The following is a 13,932-nucleotide window of genomic DNA, read 5'->3' as shown; positions in this document are numbered from 1 at the left end:
TTTTTGTTTCAATGTCTTTATTAAGGTGGGAAAGTTGTTGCTTGTTGGTATCAAAATAGTGTTCACTGAGTAATTTGGAAGCTACATATTTTGCTAAGTGTGGTTGTAGAAACTAAAAAAACTGAATTAATGTTTGAATTCGTACTACTGGTTTCAGTGTTGGTTATAATAGAGGCTGAGTTTATTATATTATGCTTTAATGACAGTTACGTTTGTTGTTGTTCGTTGTAAGCAAAATTTTAGGTCTTTATTTATTTTCATAGAATTTGTTCCCTCAAATAGAATAAAAAAAATTGTTAAAAATAGAACAATACACACTTTGGATGGTTCAGTTGTTACTGCGAAGACAGGTCCTTTAGTTAATAGGTCCATAGTGGAAGTTAATAGTTATAATGAAAGTTTCAAGTTGGTAGTTTGTTCTTCATATATGTAGTTTTCCATTTCTTATCACGTTTTTAGTGAAATTCTCTCTCTTCCTTTCAGTACCTGTCTAACTTAATGTTCATGAAATAAGTTTATAAAGGGAAAACTTTATATCCCTTTCTAGGGATATATTTTAGTTTATTTTGTGGACCGCCAACTGAGTAATTTAAAATATTTCCATACCTACACGTTAGTCTGATGCAAGTTTAACATTTGTTTGTCAGACACACATTGTAACATTCAAAGCAAATACAAAAATACACGATTCATAAAAGTTTTGATTCATATTTATTTCAAATAACTAAAACGTAATCCAACCACCTTCATCATCTAGGAACACTTACTTGTTGTTAAAAATAAAATATTCAAAATAACTGTAGACATTTCTATGATGTATATTAACTTTTCCAAAGCCACATTTTGTAGTGACTTAGCCTGTGATAAAAGCACCACATATAGGCTATTTTTAAGTAATTATTTAATATTCCAGAAAGACTAGGTTTGTAATAATAATCCTTTTAGAATTTTGATGGTATACGAGTATTTCAGTTATCCTGACAGCACAATTTTCATACCAACAAGGGGGGGGGAAACAACTGACTATATAAAAAGTGAAAACAAATTAATGATTACAGATTCAAACAGTGTAATGTTCAACAGAGATCTGACAAATAATACAATGAACAATAATCATGGCCAACATGTCATTGAACATTATCTAATTTTCTGGAGAAGTGTTTAACCATCACTTAATGTGAATTATTCAAATAAAAAATTTCATCAATGGCACTAATATATTTTTATGAACTGACAATAGTAAAGCAAATACAAAGTAATTAAATCGTAAAATCTAGTATTTACCTCTGTAATTATTATGTTCAACCTGAAGTTTATTGTATACATTATATTTTGCCACATTAATAATAAAAACAAATTTATCAATGAAAATGTGCTGCTCTAATTAGATTCTTTAGAGAAGTCTAGTCACAGTAATGGCAGATTTTATTATTCAGGAAAATGAAAATATATTCTTGTTTGAAGTTCTCATTATACAAGTGACAAACTCATTCATTACTTGTTACAGTTTCTGTCACCCTTGCTTCTAGGTTAAATTACAATAAAGAATAAGGTGGCAAGTCTAAATAAAACAATTCTGTTAATTCTGTACAACATTTTAATAAGATGCCCTTCATGAAATAGCAGACCTAAGTCGCTTATAACATGGTCTTTACTTGGACCAACTTATTCTTTGTTAAGGTTTATTATGTAGCATACTGAGGATGAATCTGTGTATGCTTATATTATATGTGGTGGTAAACAAAGAAAGAGTGCACAATCAAATAGTCTATTCTACACTTATTAACTAGTGCAGACCAGACACATGAAAGATTTTCTTTACTGGATACCATAGAAGGAAAAAAAAAAGAAGACATTATTACATACACGTTTTCATAATGTTGTTCACTTCCAAAACGGATACATCTACTGTATCCTACAAAAAAACAAAACTCTTGTTATTTTCTGAGGTTGATACACAGTAAACTATTGTTTTCTCATAACACTATCTATAAGTATCAGGAATAACAGTGTTAAGTACACAGAAAATAAGAAACTTTTCAAAAAAAGCCTTATTAATGTTTCTTTTTAAACAATACATGACACTTTTTAATAACAGAGGGAGCTGTTTTTATTAAATTATTCAACATGATGGGTACTGTTCTTACTGAGAAAGTTACAAAGCACAGATGATCTCTATCAGAGATATTTTTCTGATCAGAAAAGTTACACAGAACGTTGCTAAAGGTGTCAATATTAAGGGTTTTATTGTTATAAAGAGGGTAAAAAGCTTCTAAAGTCACAAACATCAAAAGCACTACCCTTATAATAAACGTTTAAATACCAAAGGTGTTATGACACTGCTGACAAAAGTAACAAATATAACTTTTTAAAACTTTTAACTACCCAAAGTTTTTACTGGAAAACAAAAGAATTGACATTTTAAACATCACTAATGGATCAAAATATAATGATAAAGAAAGGTTATACATGTAAACAAATTTATGTACAGGCCTAACCATGAGAGAGAAAATTAACTGTGGGTCTATAATTTAAAGAACTATGAACATGACAATATTTTTGTTTTCTATTCAGAATTTACAGCACAAATTGTACAGGGAACCATGAATCCTACAAAACAGAAACCAAACAATTGATGTACAGTTGTAATTGATGTATTTGATAACAGATTCTCAAGTTTCAGCCAATATTACTATTTTTTCACTAAGCAAATGATAAATACTTTTTTTTTTATTAAATGTGTCGAACACCTTTAATTCTGACTGGATATTAGCATGTTGGATAACTGAACAGGCTTCTGTCGCTTGCTTCTCTATACGTAGATCTTGAGAGATGAACACTCTCTGATGCAAACTTTAATCTGGAAATGTTGTTGAGGGAAAGAGGAAATTCTAATAAAGGATTAAAGTGTCACCTCAATGTCTTCAGATTTTTTATCAAGGTGAAACAAACTCCAACTGTACAAAAAATTAAATTTTCCTTTCTCAATATTCACAGAGGAAATGTACAAAACATATTTACATATTTGTACATATGGTTTTAGGAAAGAGTCATAACTGGATCACCCAACCTCTGCCCAGAATTACCACTTGCTCTGTGTTCATAATTCACTAATCTTCGGCCCACCAGATACCTGAAAATAAAAAAGGACTTTCATACTAAGCCAATTTTTCTATAGTTTATATTATTACATCTAGTCATCTTATTATCAGCTTTGGTGATTTGTCTTTCAAATTATTCTATAATAATGGATCATAAAATTTGGTTTAAACATAGATGGTTAATTAGAGATATAGAAACACATTTATCAATATTTCATAAATTAGATTCTTTTAGTTTTAGCTAGACTGTCAATTTATCTATATTTAGGAGCTAACGATTTATTACAAATGCTATAAAACACACTGTAGTGCAAGGAACTGTTGCAGTAAGTGTGCCACAACAAGCATCTGGTGATACTGCCACAAACGTTGGATATTAGACATTATATTTTGTATTAGTTGTAGCATATACATTATGGCTATTATTACAAGTGACACGAGCATATTATAGTGCAATAAACAAATCACAGAATGTTTCTTTGCTATCCACACACTAAAACAAATAACTTCAGTGGCAAAAAATACAACATTCTTCAAAACTAAGCTAAATTACAACATCTAATATTATGTCTACTATCCTTCCTTATGTTCCCATGAAAAAATAATACTTAAGACTTTATTTGGTAAGTCTGAAGAGAGAAAGGAAATCATCTACAAGGAGGTGGCACCTTTTAACTTCTTGGATAAGGTTACTGTGTTAATTTGATATAATTTTCTAAGAATAATAATAAAAAAGTTTGTGATTCCAGTATATATATTATAATATTAAATAGTATACACTCCTTTTGTGCATGATGATATGTATCTTCTACAAACTATGTGAATCAAACCTGGACATTTAAGGCTGATTAAGAAAGAACACAAACAAATTATTTAAAGTTCTACAGTTTTATGTGCTTACCATTTGATGTGTTTATATAAATAAAATGGTTTTAAGTTCTAGTTTTATGTGCTTACCATTTGATATGTGTTTATATAAATAAAATGGTTTTAAGTTCTACAGTTTTATGTGCTTACCATTTGATAAATGTTTATATAAATAAAATGGTTTTAAGTTCTACAGTTTTATGTGCTTACCATTTGATGTGTTTATATAAATAAAATGGTTTTAAGTTCTAGTTTTATGTGCTTACCATTTGATGTGTTTATATAAATAAAATGGTTTTAAGTTCTAGTTTTATGTGCTTACCATTTGATATGTGTTTATATAAATAAAATGGTTTTAAGTTTTACAGTTTTATGTGCTTACCATTTGATATGTGTTTATATAAATAAAATGGTTTTAAGTTCTACAGTTTTATGTGCTTACCATTTGATATGTGTTTATATAAATAAAATGGTTTTAAGTTCTACAGTTTTATGTGCTTACCATTTGATGTGTTTATATAAATAAAATGGTTTTAAGTTCTAGTTTTATGTGCTTACCATTTGATATGTGTTTATATAAATAAAATGGTTTTAAGTTCTAGTTTTATGTGCTTACCATTTGATGTGTTTATATAAATAAAATGGTTTTAAGTTCTAGTTTTATGTGCTTACCATTTGATGTGTTTATATAAATAAAATGGTTTTAAGTCTAGTTTTATGTGCTTACCATTTGATGTGTTTATATAACTAAAATGGTTTTAAGTTCTACAGTTTTATGTGCTTACCATTTGATGTGTTTATATAAATAAAATAGTTTTAAGTTCTAGTTTTATGTGCTTACCATTTGATATGTGTTTATATAAATAAAATGGTTTTAAGTTCTAGTTTTATGTGCTTACCATTTGATGTGTTTATATAAATAAAATGGTTTTAAGTTCTACAGTTTTATGTGCTTACCATTTGATGTGTTTATATAAATAAAATGGTTTTAAGTTCTAGTTTTATGTGCTTACCATTTGATGTGTTTATATAAATAAAATGGTTTTAAGTTCTAGTTTTATGTGCTTACCATTTGATATGTGTTTATATAAATAAAATGGTTTTAAGTTCTACAGTTTTATGTGCTTACCATTTGATGTGTTTATATAAATAAAATGGTTTTAAGTTCTAGTTTTATGTGCTTACCATTTGATGTGTTTATATAAATAAAATGGTTTTAAGTTCTAGTTTTATGTGCTTACCATTTGATGTGTTTATATAAATAAAATGGTTTTAAGTCTAGTTTTATGTGCTTACCATTTGATGTGTTTATATAAATAAAATAGTTTTAAGTTCTAGTTTTATGTGCTTACCATTTGATATGTGTTTATATAAATAAAATGGTTTTAAGTTCTAGTTTTATGTGCTTACCATTTGATGTGTTTATATAAATAAAATGGTTTTAAGTTCTAGTTTTATGTGCTTACCATTTGATGTGTTTATATAAATAAAATGGTTTTAAGTTCTAGTTTTATGTGCTTACCATTTGATGTGTTTATATAAATAAAATGGTTTTAAGTCTAGTTTTATGTGCTTACCATTTGATGTGTTTATATAAATAAAATAGTTTTAAGTTCTAGTTTTATGTGCTTACCATTTGATATGTGTTTATATAAATAAAATGGTTTTAAGTTCTAGTTTTATGTGCTTACCATTTGATGTGTTTATATAAATAAAATGGTTTTAAGTTCTACAGTTTTATGTGCTTACCATTTGATGTGTTTATATAAATAAAATGGTTTTAAGTTCTAGTTTTATGTGCTTACCATTTGATGTGTTTATATAAATAAAATGGTTTTAAGTCATGCATATTTCATACTTACTTATCATTTCTTATATGTTCGTATAAATAAAAGAACTGTACCACTTGGAATACTATTATTCCTGCAATAACCACAGAAGCTAACAAAGATGGGTAGATCCGTCTCAATATCAAGTTCTGCATTTCAAAACCGGCACCTACAGCAGAAGTTAGAAAACGGTATATTTTGTTGAACAAGAAAGGTCCTGAGAATTCCACTGTTATTGCACATAATGTTAATCAACTATAGAGAATGTCACTGAAACATAATATTTTAGGAGCTTAACAAAAACAATGCTACAACTTCACATAACAGCCGAGTCATTGAACACTTCTGAGTCTTTCAAATCAGTTTTAACTTGCAATATTAAAATTTTGTTTTAATTCACTGGATATTTTCTTTCAGAGTTACCATAAAAACAATGTCTGAAACTTTGTTAAAATAAGGAAGGTGAAAAACACTAAGAAACTCACTTAAATGGTCTGTGATAAATACTTGTTTTGATAACATAGAGGTCTTCAGTTCTGAACTTACCAAACATGGGTAATATGCTACATGAAAACAAGTATGGCAGAGCAAGGGTTGAGCCTAAGGTGATGATAACTGGCAATGCTAAGTCCACAATTATGAGTTTCAAGCTGATGTTTCGAATGCCATCATGGTAAACCTAGTGTGGTATATAAGAATGACACTAAATATAAAATTCTGTATATACAGTTGTAATTAAAAGTTATTGACACTTGAATTACTTATGATAGATAACTTTGAAAATACAACTTGCTTAAAAGACAAGTTTTATTTTTGTTAGTTTTAAAGTAACTGGAAACCATTATTGTGACATATTTTCCTTGATGGATAAATTTTACAAGGAAAACGTGATCTGAAAGCTAACACACTACAAATGATATGAGAAGTATTAAAACACACGTACGAACAACAGGAAATGCTTATGTTATCCAGTTCAGCAGATAGTATTCACACAATTGTTCTTCTTTCTTCACAAATTGTGAAAACAAACTAATATTCAGTCTCTTCTAATGAATGACATAACAGTGACTTGTACCAGTGTCAGTGAATTCCACACCTTGTCAGTAAGAGGGTTAAAACACAAAAATAACTACAATGGTTTTGGTTACCCTCTAGCAAGAGACTAAACTGTACATGTTATAACTTTTAGTTACATTAAAAGAAAATTCTACTCAAGTAGAAACACATGTAAAGTGTTATTAAGTTGTAATTTCATCTTATAATTAGGATTCATTCTAGAAAGATAAAACATGGGCAATTTAAAGTTATTTCATATTTTTGTCTATGGTTATCGGTTGGTCAAATCAACAAAGGCCATACATAATTAGGGCAGAGAAAAAACATTAAATATATTAAAAAACAAACATTTGTTTAGGATATTTCAGAAGGTACACAAACAAAATTTGAAAAATTTTAAGCCTAAAGTACTCTTAAACTTAACATAAGGATCACAACACTCACAGCAGTCAACACCCCACTCCATATATCCATGGATAGAATATTATTAAAAATACTTAATTAAAAAATCTGATTATTTTGTGTAGAAAAAACTTTTAATATTTATTACCATATTTTATTACAATTTATTTTATGTACAACATTAAAAGTCATAGTATGGAAACCCTGATGGTTACTTGAGGGTTGCAAGGTTGGTATAGTCGAGTGACTCTTAAGAAAAAGTTAATGTGATTATAAAAAAAAAAGGACATAACAGATATCCTACTCATAAAATGCAGACTTTTATTTTAAGAAGCCTGGTCCAGGGTTTTGGATTAACACTGTTTACAGTTACTAATGAAAAATGTGATTCTCTGAAATATTATATAACTAGTGCATACCAGACATTTTAATACAGTAATAAACATTTTAAACACCAAATATTTAGTTTTTCTTTAATTGGATGCTCAGCATTTCACGTTACAGCTTATTCAGGAGACTTCCATTAAACACAAACTGTAACTACAGTGCAAAGAGTGAAATGGTTTAAACAACAAATTTTAATTGAGTCTATATTACACAATTTTACTACGTTCTTTTGATGTATTTCTTGTTGAAATAATAAACTACTACCTGTGGTTACCACAAGTTCCACCTAAATCAAAGACTGAGATAATAAAAGATAAGATGAAAAAATTATCATTATGGACACTATATTTGTTCCTATTCAACTCTGGTAATATTTGTTCAATAACAAGAGCTTCTTTGAATGTTTTGGTGGTGTACTTTATAGTTTTGGTAAAGATGTGTACAGAAAATGGTGGATTCATATCAGGTGCAATTTATCCATGACTTGTTAAAAAATGATCTGTGGCCATATTTCTTTCACATTGGTGTTTACAAAGAGTCAATAAATTCTCTAATCATTGTGTGTACCATTCTTCTTGTCCTTCCAGATGATGGCAGATTTTACATGTAAAGTGGTAACTAACATTGGAGACAACACACCCATTACTTTACTACAAGCACCAGTTTATTATTTTAACAATAATCTTTACTACTTAATATGTCGAATGCATACTTCAGACTCAATTAGAATTTATTATCTAAACCAAGTGAAGCTATGCATTGTAGCTACAGTTTCTGTTACAATGGAATAAACCCAAATAGTTAAGTGAAACACTGAGTGCTAGTTACAAAAAGTAAGATATTTGGTGTTGATATTAAGACCTTTACTGATAAGAAGAGAACAATGTTTTGACCTTCCTAGGTCATCTTCAGGTTAACAAAAAAAGTTTGCAAGTGACCGTTGCTGGACACATGTATTAGGGACGAGAGTATAAACGTATACAGGATTGTAGTGGGCATTGCAGTTAGATGTTAGGTTATTAATTAGTATAGGTATAAAGGTGTTCCTTTATATTGTTTTAATTTTGGTTTTAGTTACTGTATAAGTAGGGCTTCTTTGATTTTGCTTTTGTTTGTTTCCCTACTTAATATCTGGGTGTTTTCTATGGTTATGATGTGTTTGTTTGATTTGCAGTGTTCAAAAATGTGTGAAAGTGTTTTTTTGTGTTCTATGAATCTTGTTTCCATTTTTCTGCTTGTTTCTCCAATATAGAAATAGTGGCAGTTGTTGCATTGTATTTTATAGTGTTAGTGTAGTTTTTACATACTATGAACTTTAGTTTTGTATCTGATTTTTTAATAAGTTTGAACTGGAAATGAAACAAAGACAATTCTCTGTACAAAAACAACATAATATAGTATTGCATTTGATATATTAAAGCCATGACTTTCTATAGGTTATATATAATATAGTGTTAAACATTACAGAGAACTATTGGCAATTTGTGAAATAGAGGATGTGTCAAGAAAGGTCTGATTTTCTATTCTATTGCTCTGTAACTAATAATGATTTAAGGTGATAAAAATTAAGCTTTGCCTGAATGATAACAAAATTATAATGAGTGATGTACAATAAATTTCATGCTTCTTAGAGGTGCAATAAATGGATTAGAGAAGATGGAATGCCTAGACTGAAAATATCACAATTCTCATACTTGTAGAAATTCAGAATTATATTTTAATACTGTCATGAAATTATAAACGTAAAACTTATATACAATTAATATTTGGATTATTAGCTATGTTTTTATGCCAAATTTATTCATGACATAATAAGAAAGTAGTTTAATTAAAATTAAATTTGTAAAGTAACTCACGAAAACCCTGTGAGGTGCACACAAAAAGATGCCTGTAGTGTAGGAGTTGAACCTACTTAAACAAAACTTAAGGTCAGAAGAGTCATAACTACTTCACCAACACATTTCTAACATTAAAGCACCATGAACACTTACTTGTTCTAAGAGTCTTTTCAGCCACCAGTTAGGTCCCATTAGTGTAACAGCACAAACAATTTTTGTGTGGAGAACTCCTAAAGCCCAGTCCTACAAAACAATGAAGAACTTAAATTTAATGAGAAAAACTTTAAAAACTGTAGCTTTAACTTTGCTAAAATCATATTTAAAGAAAGTTATTTTTCATAACATGCAAATGAACATAACTAACACAATAACCAAAGCAAGTGAAACTGGTACAGCTTCTAAAAAACTAAAAATACATTACCCAAATCTTCTAGTAACAACAGTCAAACTAGTGCCAATATATATTGGACTTAATATAAATTAGGATTAAAGTATTTCTAAATTGAAACAGATATTAACCTCAATATACAAATTCACCACTGTTTACCTTTACTAAAACTAAGATTAGTGTGTTTAGAAGTATTTCTTTATAGCACTATTTCTCTTTCTAAAATTGAAGGAGGGGTTTTAGTTACCAGTGTTTCACTTACAAGACTAACTGAATATAAAGGACATGCTGAAAAACTTTTAACCAAGGAAGTATCAACAATATCCCCCATTTATTTCATTTTCACAGTCTAAATGCTTATGAAAGAGTATAAAGCTTGGCACAACCTTTAAACTTTTTTGCTATGTATAATACGATTTCATCTACATATTTGTACATGTTAAGTATTAGCACTATAACCTTTGATACAATTATATAAAAGTTTTGGTTAAAACCCTAGATAGAAATGAAATGTTCTAATTGAATTTTGAATGTTTCATTATGAGTGAGCACTTGAGAGAGCTATGAACACTCAACTTGTCCAGAATTCTAAATAAAGCAGTACTACTAACATTTACCTTTTATTAATTATTCAGTGAAGATGAACCTTAAAGATGCTTTGTTTGTGTACAAAGCTACATATTGGTTATCTACATTTTACCCACAACAGATATCAAACAGTTTTAACATTATAATCCTCCAACAGGAATGATTTTAAAAAGAAAAGTAAACTTACTTGCCAAATATATAAAATAGGTGTTTGGTGTAAGGAAACTCTTAGTGGAATGATAATGACCAGGTCAAACAACAGACCCATTAACAGAGGAATAACACCAAGCAGGATGCTGGTAGCAAGAAGAGATTTGAGGTCTGGAAATAAAAACAAAACCAATTACACCTAGATTTACAAGTATCAAAAGCTGTTTTAAACCATTAAGTATTAATTTAACTGAATTTAAAATAAGACAGTCATTCTGAGAAACTATTACTTGCATATTTATAATATTTCTTTCATATTATAAAGGATTTTTCAAAATTTTTTTAAAATTTATTTTTAAAGGTGCATCTACACAGTTTACTTCACGTATCAAAGATCAATCAAAATTTATAACAGTTAACCATTCCAATATTTTCAAAAGGGAGAAATGTGTGATAATATGCCAGAAGTATCATGACGTATTAAATATGTAACAAGGTCTAATCAGTAAGCTTTAGAAAAGATATTATTCAGTACTGATGTGACAGCAGACAAACTGTGCTGTTTCACTTTTCCAGTAACTAGTAAGCAATACAGCTTTATTTAGGTATTCTCATGTGAATTTTTCTAAGTACTTATGTGGTATTTTTCACATAGTGAAATATATATATGTAGGTTGACTAAAAGTGAGTTACCAACTATCTTTGTCACAATTTAATGAGGACTTAAGTATGTCCAGTGTAGCAAAATGTGAACAAAACTTATCAATAAGGTGTGGTCAAAGTATTATCCATAAAACTGGTGACAATGAAAAGTTAATTTATGCAAATCTTGTATATCATTTCTGGGAATACTATTGTTTGAAGTCTGTATAGGGCCATTTTATTCAATTCCTGAAATGAACCAGTTAAACAATTTTGAATTTATCAACTGTAGAAGCTAGTGGAGTATTGAGATAGAGACTGTATTCCGCACATTGAAAGATAAAACCTACTTGTGAAGTGCCTACCTTTACATATTAACAAATATGTTCCAGTAAACATAGTAGATAATTTTGATTAAACAACAAGCATTACCCATACATGTTTCACAAGAGTGATATCATCATCCTACAGGGTCTCATTCAAACCATATACAGCACTATAGGGACCACATTTAAGAATTCATTTAGAAGATATTACATCACATTTTTCCAGCCTTCATCAGATGTCCAAACTTTCAAAGCAGTAATGAAACCAAAATGTATGACTGAGAGCTGAGCTATAATACACGGACCACTTCTCTTTTATTTTTTTGGCTAGATAATCTAAAGATCCAGTGAAAGTACCAGCAAAATTTCTTTGACCCCAAATCTCAAATATTATTTTTATAATCTCTAAAACCTCCTAAATACATTTCAAATGTTTGTTTTCACTAAAACTTTATATTTTATATTAGTTTCTATAATCTATGTGGGGTCTATCATAATCATTATAAAAAAATTAAGAAACATTATGTTTTTTTCATGCTAGAATGACTACATATTGTAACACAAAATATATATGTTTAGTCTAAGTAGCTTAAGTCCCATAACGCTACATATGAACATATATATTTATTACTTTTATTTAAGTAGCTTAAGTCCCGTAATGCTACATATGAACATATATATTTATTACTTTTATTTAAGTAGCTTAAGTCCCGTAATGCTACATATGAACATATATATTTATTACTTTTATTTAAGTAGCTTAAGTCCCATAACGCTACATATGAACATATATATTTATTACTTTTATTTAAGTAGCTTAAGTCCCATAACGCTACATATGAACATATATATTTATTACTTTTATTTAAGTAGCTTAAGTCCCTTAATGCTACATATGAACATATATATTTATTACTTTTAATTAAGTAGCTTAAGTCCCATAACGCTACATATGAACATATATATTTATTACTTTTATTTAAGTAGCTTAAGTCCCGTAATACTACATATGAACATATATATTTATTACTTTTATTTAAGTAGCTTAAGTCCCTTAATACTACATATGAACATATATATTTATTACTTTTAATTAAGTAGCTTAAGTCCCATAACGCTACATATGAACATATATATTTATTACTTTTATTTAAGTAGCTTAAGTCCCGTAATGCTACATATGAACATATATATTTATTACTTTTATTTAAGTAGCTTAAGTCCCTTAATGCTACATATGAACATATATATTTATTACTTTTATTTAAGTAGCTTAAGTCCCGTAATGCTACATATGAACATATATATTTATTACTTTTATTTAAGTAGCTTAAGTCCCGTAATGCTACATATGAACATATATATTTATTACTTTTATTTAAGTAGCTTAAGTCCCATAACGCTACATATGAACATATATATTTATTACTTTTAATTAAGTAGCTTAAGTCCCTTAATGCTACATATGAACATATATATTTATTACTTTTATTTAAGTAGCTTAAGTCCCTTAATGCTACATATGAACATATATATTTATTACTTTTATTTAAGTAGCTTAAGTCCCTTAATACTACATATGAACATATATATTTATTACTTTTATTTAAGTAGCTTAAGTCCCTTAATACTACATATGAACATATATATTTATTACTTTTAATTAAGTAGCTTAAGTCCCGTAATGCTACATATGAACATATATATTTATTACTTTTATTTAAGTAGCTTAAGTCCCTTAATGCTACATATGAACATATATATTTATTACTTTTATTTAAGTAGCTTAAGTCCCTTAATACTACATATGAACATATATATTTATTACTTTTATTTAAGTAGCTTAAGTCCCATAACGCTACATATGAACATATATATTTATTACTTTTATTTAAGTAGCTTAAGTCCCGTAATGCTACATATGAACATATATATTTATTACTTTTATTTAAGTAGCTTAAGTCCCGTAATGCTACATATGAACATATATATTTATTACTTTTAATTAAGTAGCTTAAGTCCCGTAACGCTACATATGATGAACATATATATTTATTACTTTTATTTAAGTAGCTTAAGTCCCGTAACGCTACATATGATGAACATATATATTTATTACTTTTAATTAAGTAGCTTAAGTCCCTTAATGCTACATATGAACATATATATTTATTACTTTTAATTAAGTAGCTTAAGTCCCGTAATGCTACATATGAACATATATATTTATTACTTTTATTTAAGTAGCTTAAGTCCCTTAATGCTACATATGAACATATATATTTATTACTTTTATTTAAGTAGCTTAAGTCCCGTAATGCTACATATGAACATATATATTTATTACTTTTATTTAAG

General features: G+C 28.1%; 1 protein-coding gene across 1 annotated transcript in view; it reads right to left on the bottom strand.

Annotated features, from left to right (window-relative positions):
- Positions 1–2,782: 2,782 nt before the first annotated feature.
- The window catches only part of LOC143231631 (E3 ubiquitin-protein ligase MARCHF6-like), a 95,285-nt gene continuing 84,135 nt past the window's right edge, over positions 2,783–13,932 (bottom strand). Inside the window, exons 19-23 of the mRNA XM_076466170.1 lie at positions 10,644–10,777; positions 9,634–9,723; positions 6,344–6,476; positions 5,831–5,966; positions 2,783–3,133 (exon numbers count right to left, since the gene is read on the bottom strand). Coding sequence (XP_076322285.1) covers positions 3,040–3,133; positions 5,831–5,966; positions 6,344–6,476; positions 9,634–9,723; positions 10,644–10,777 — 587 coding nt within the window. The 3' untranslated portion in view covers positions 2,783–3,039. The remainder of the gene's footprint in view (positions 3,134–5,830; positions 5,967–6,343; positions 6,477–9,633; positions 9,724–10,643; positions 10,778–13,932) is intronic.

This window comes from Tachypleus tridentatus, chromosome 11 (genome assembly GCF_004210375.1).
Source record: "Tachypleus tridentatus isolate NWPU-2018 chromosome 11, ASM421037v1, whole genome shotgun sequence".
Classification (NCBI taxonomy): Eukaryota; Metazoa; Arthropoda; class Merostomata; order Xiphosura; family Limulidae; genus Tachypleus; species Tachypleus tridentatus.
Note: the sequence above shows the minus strand (reverse complement) of the source record. Positions and strands in the feature narration are given on the sequence as shown.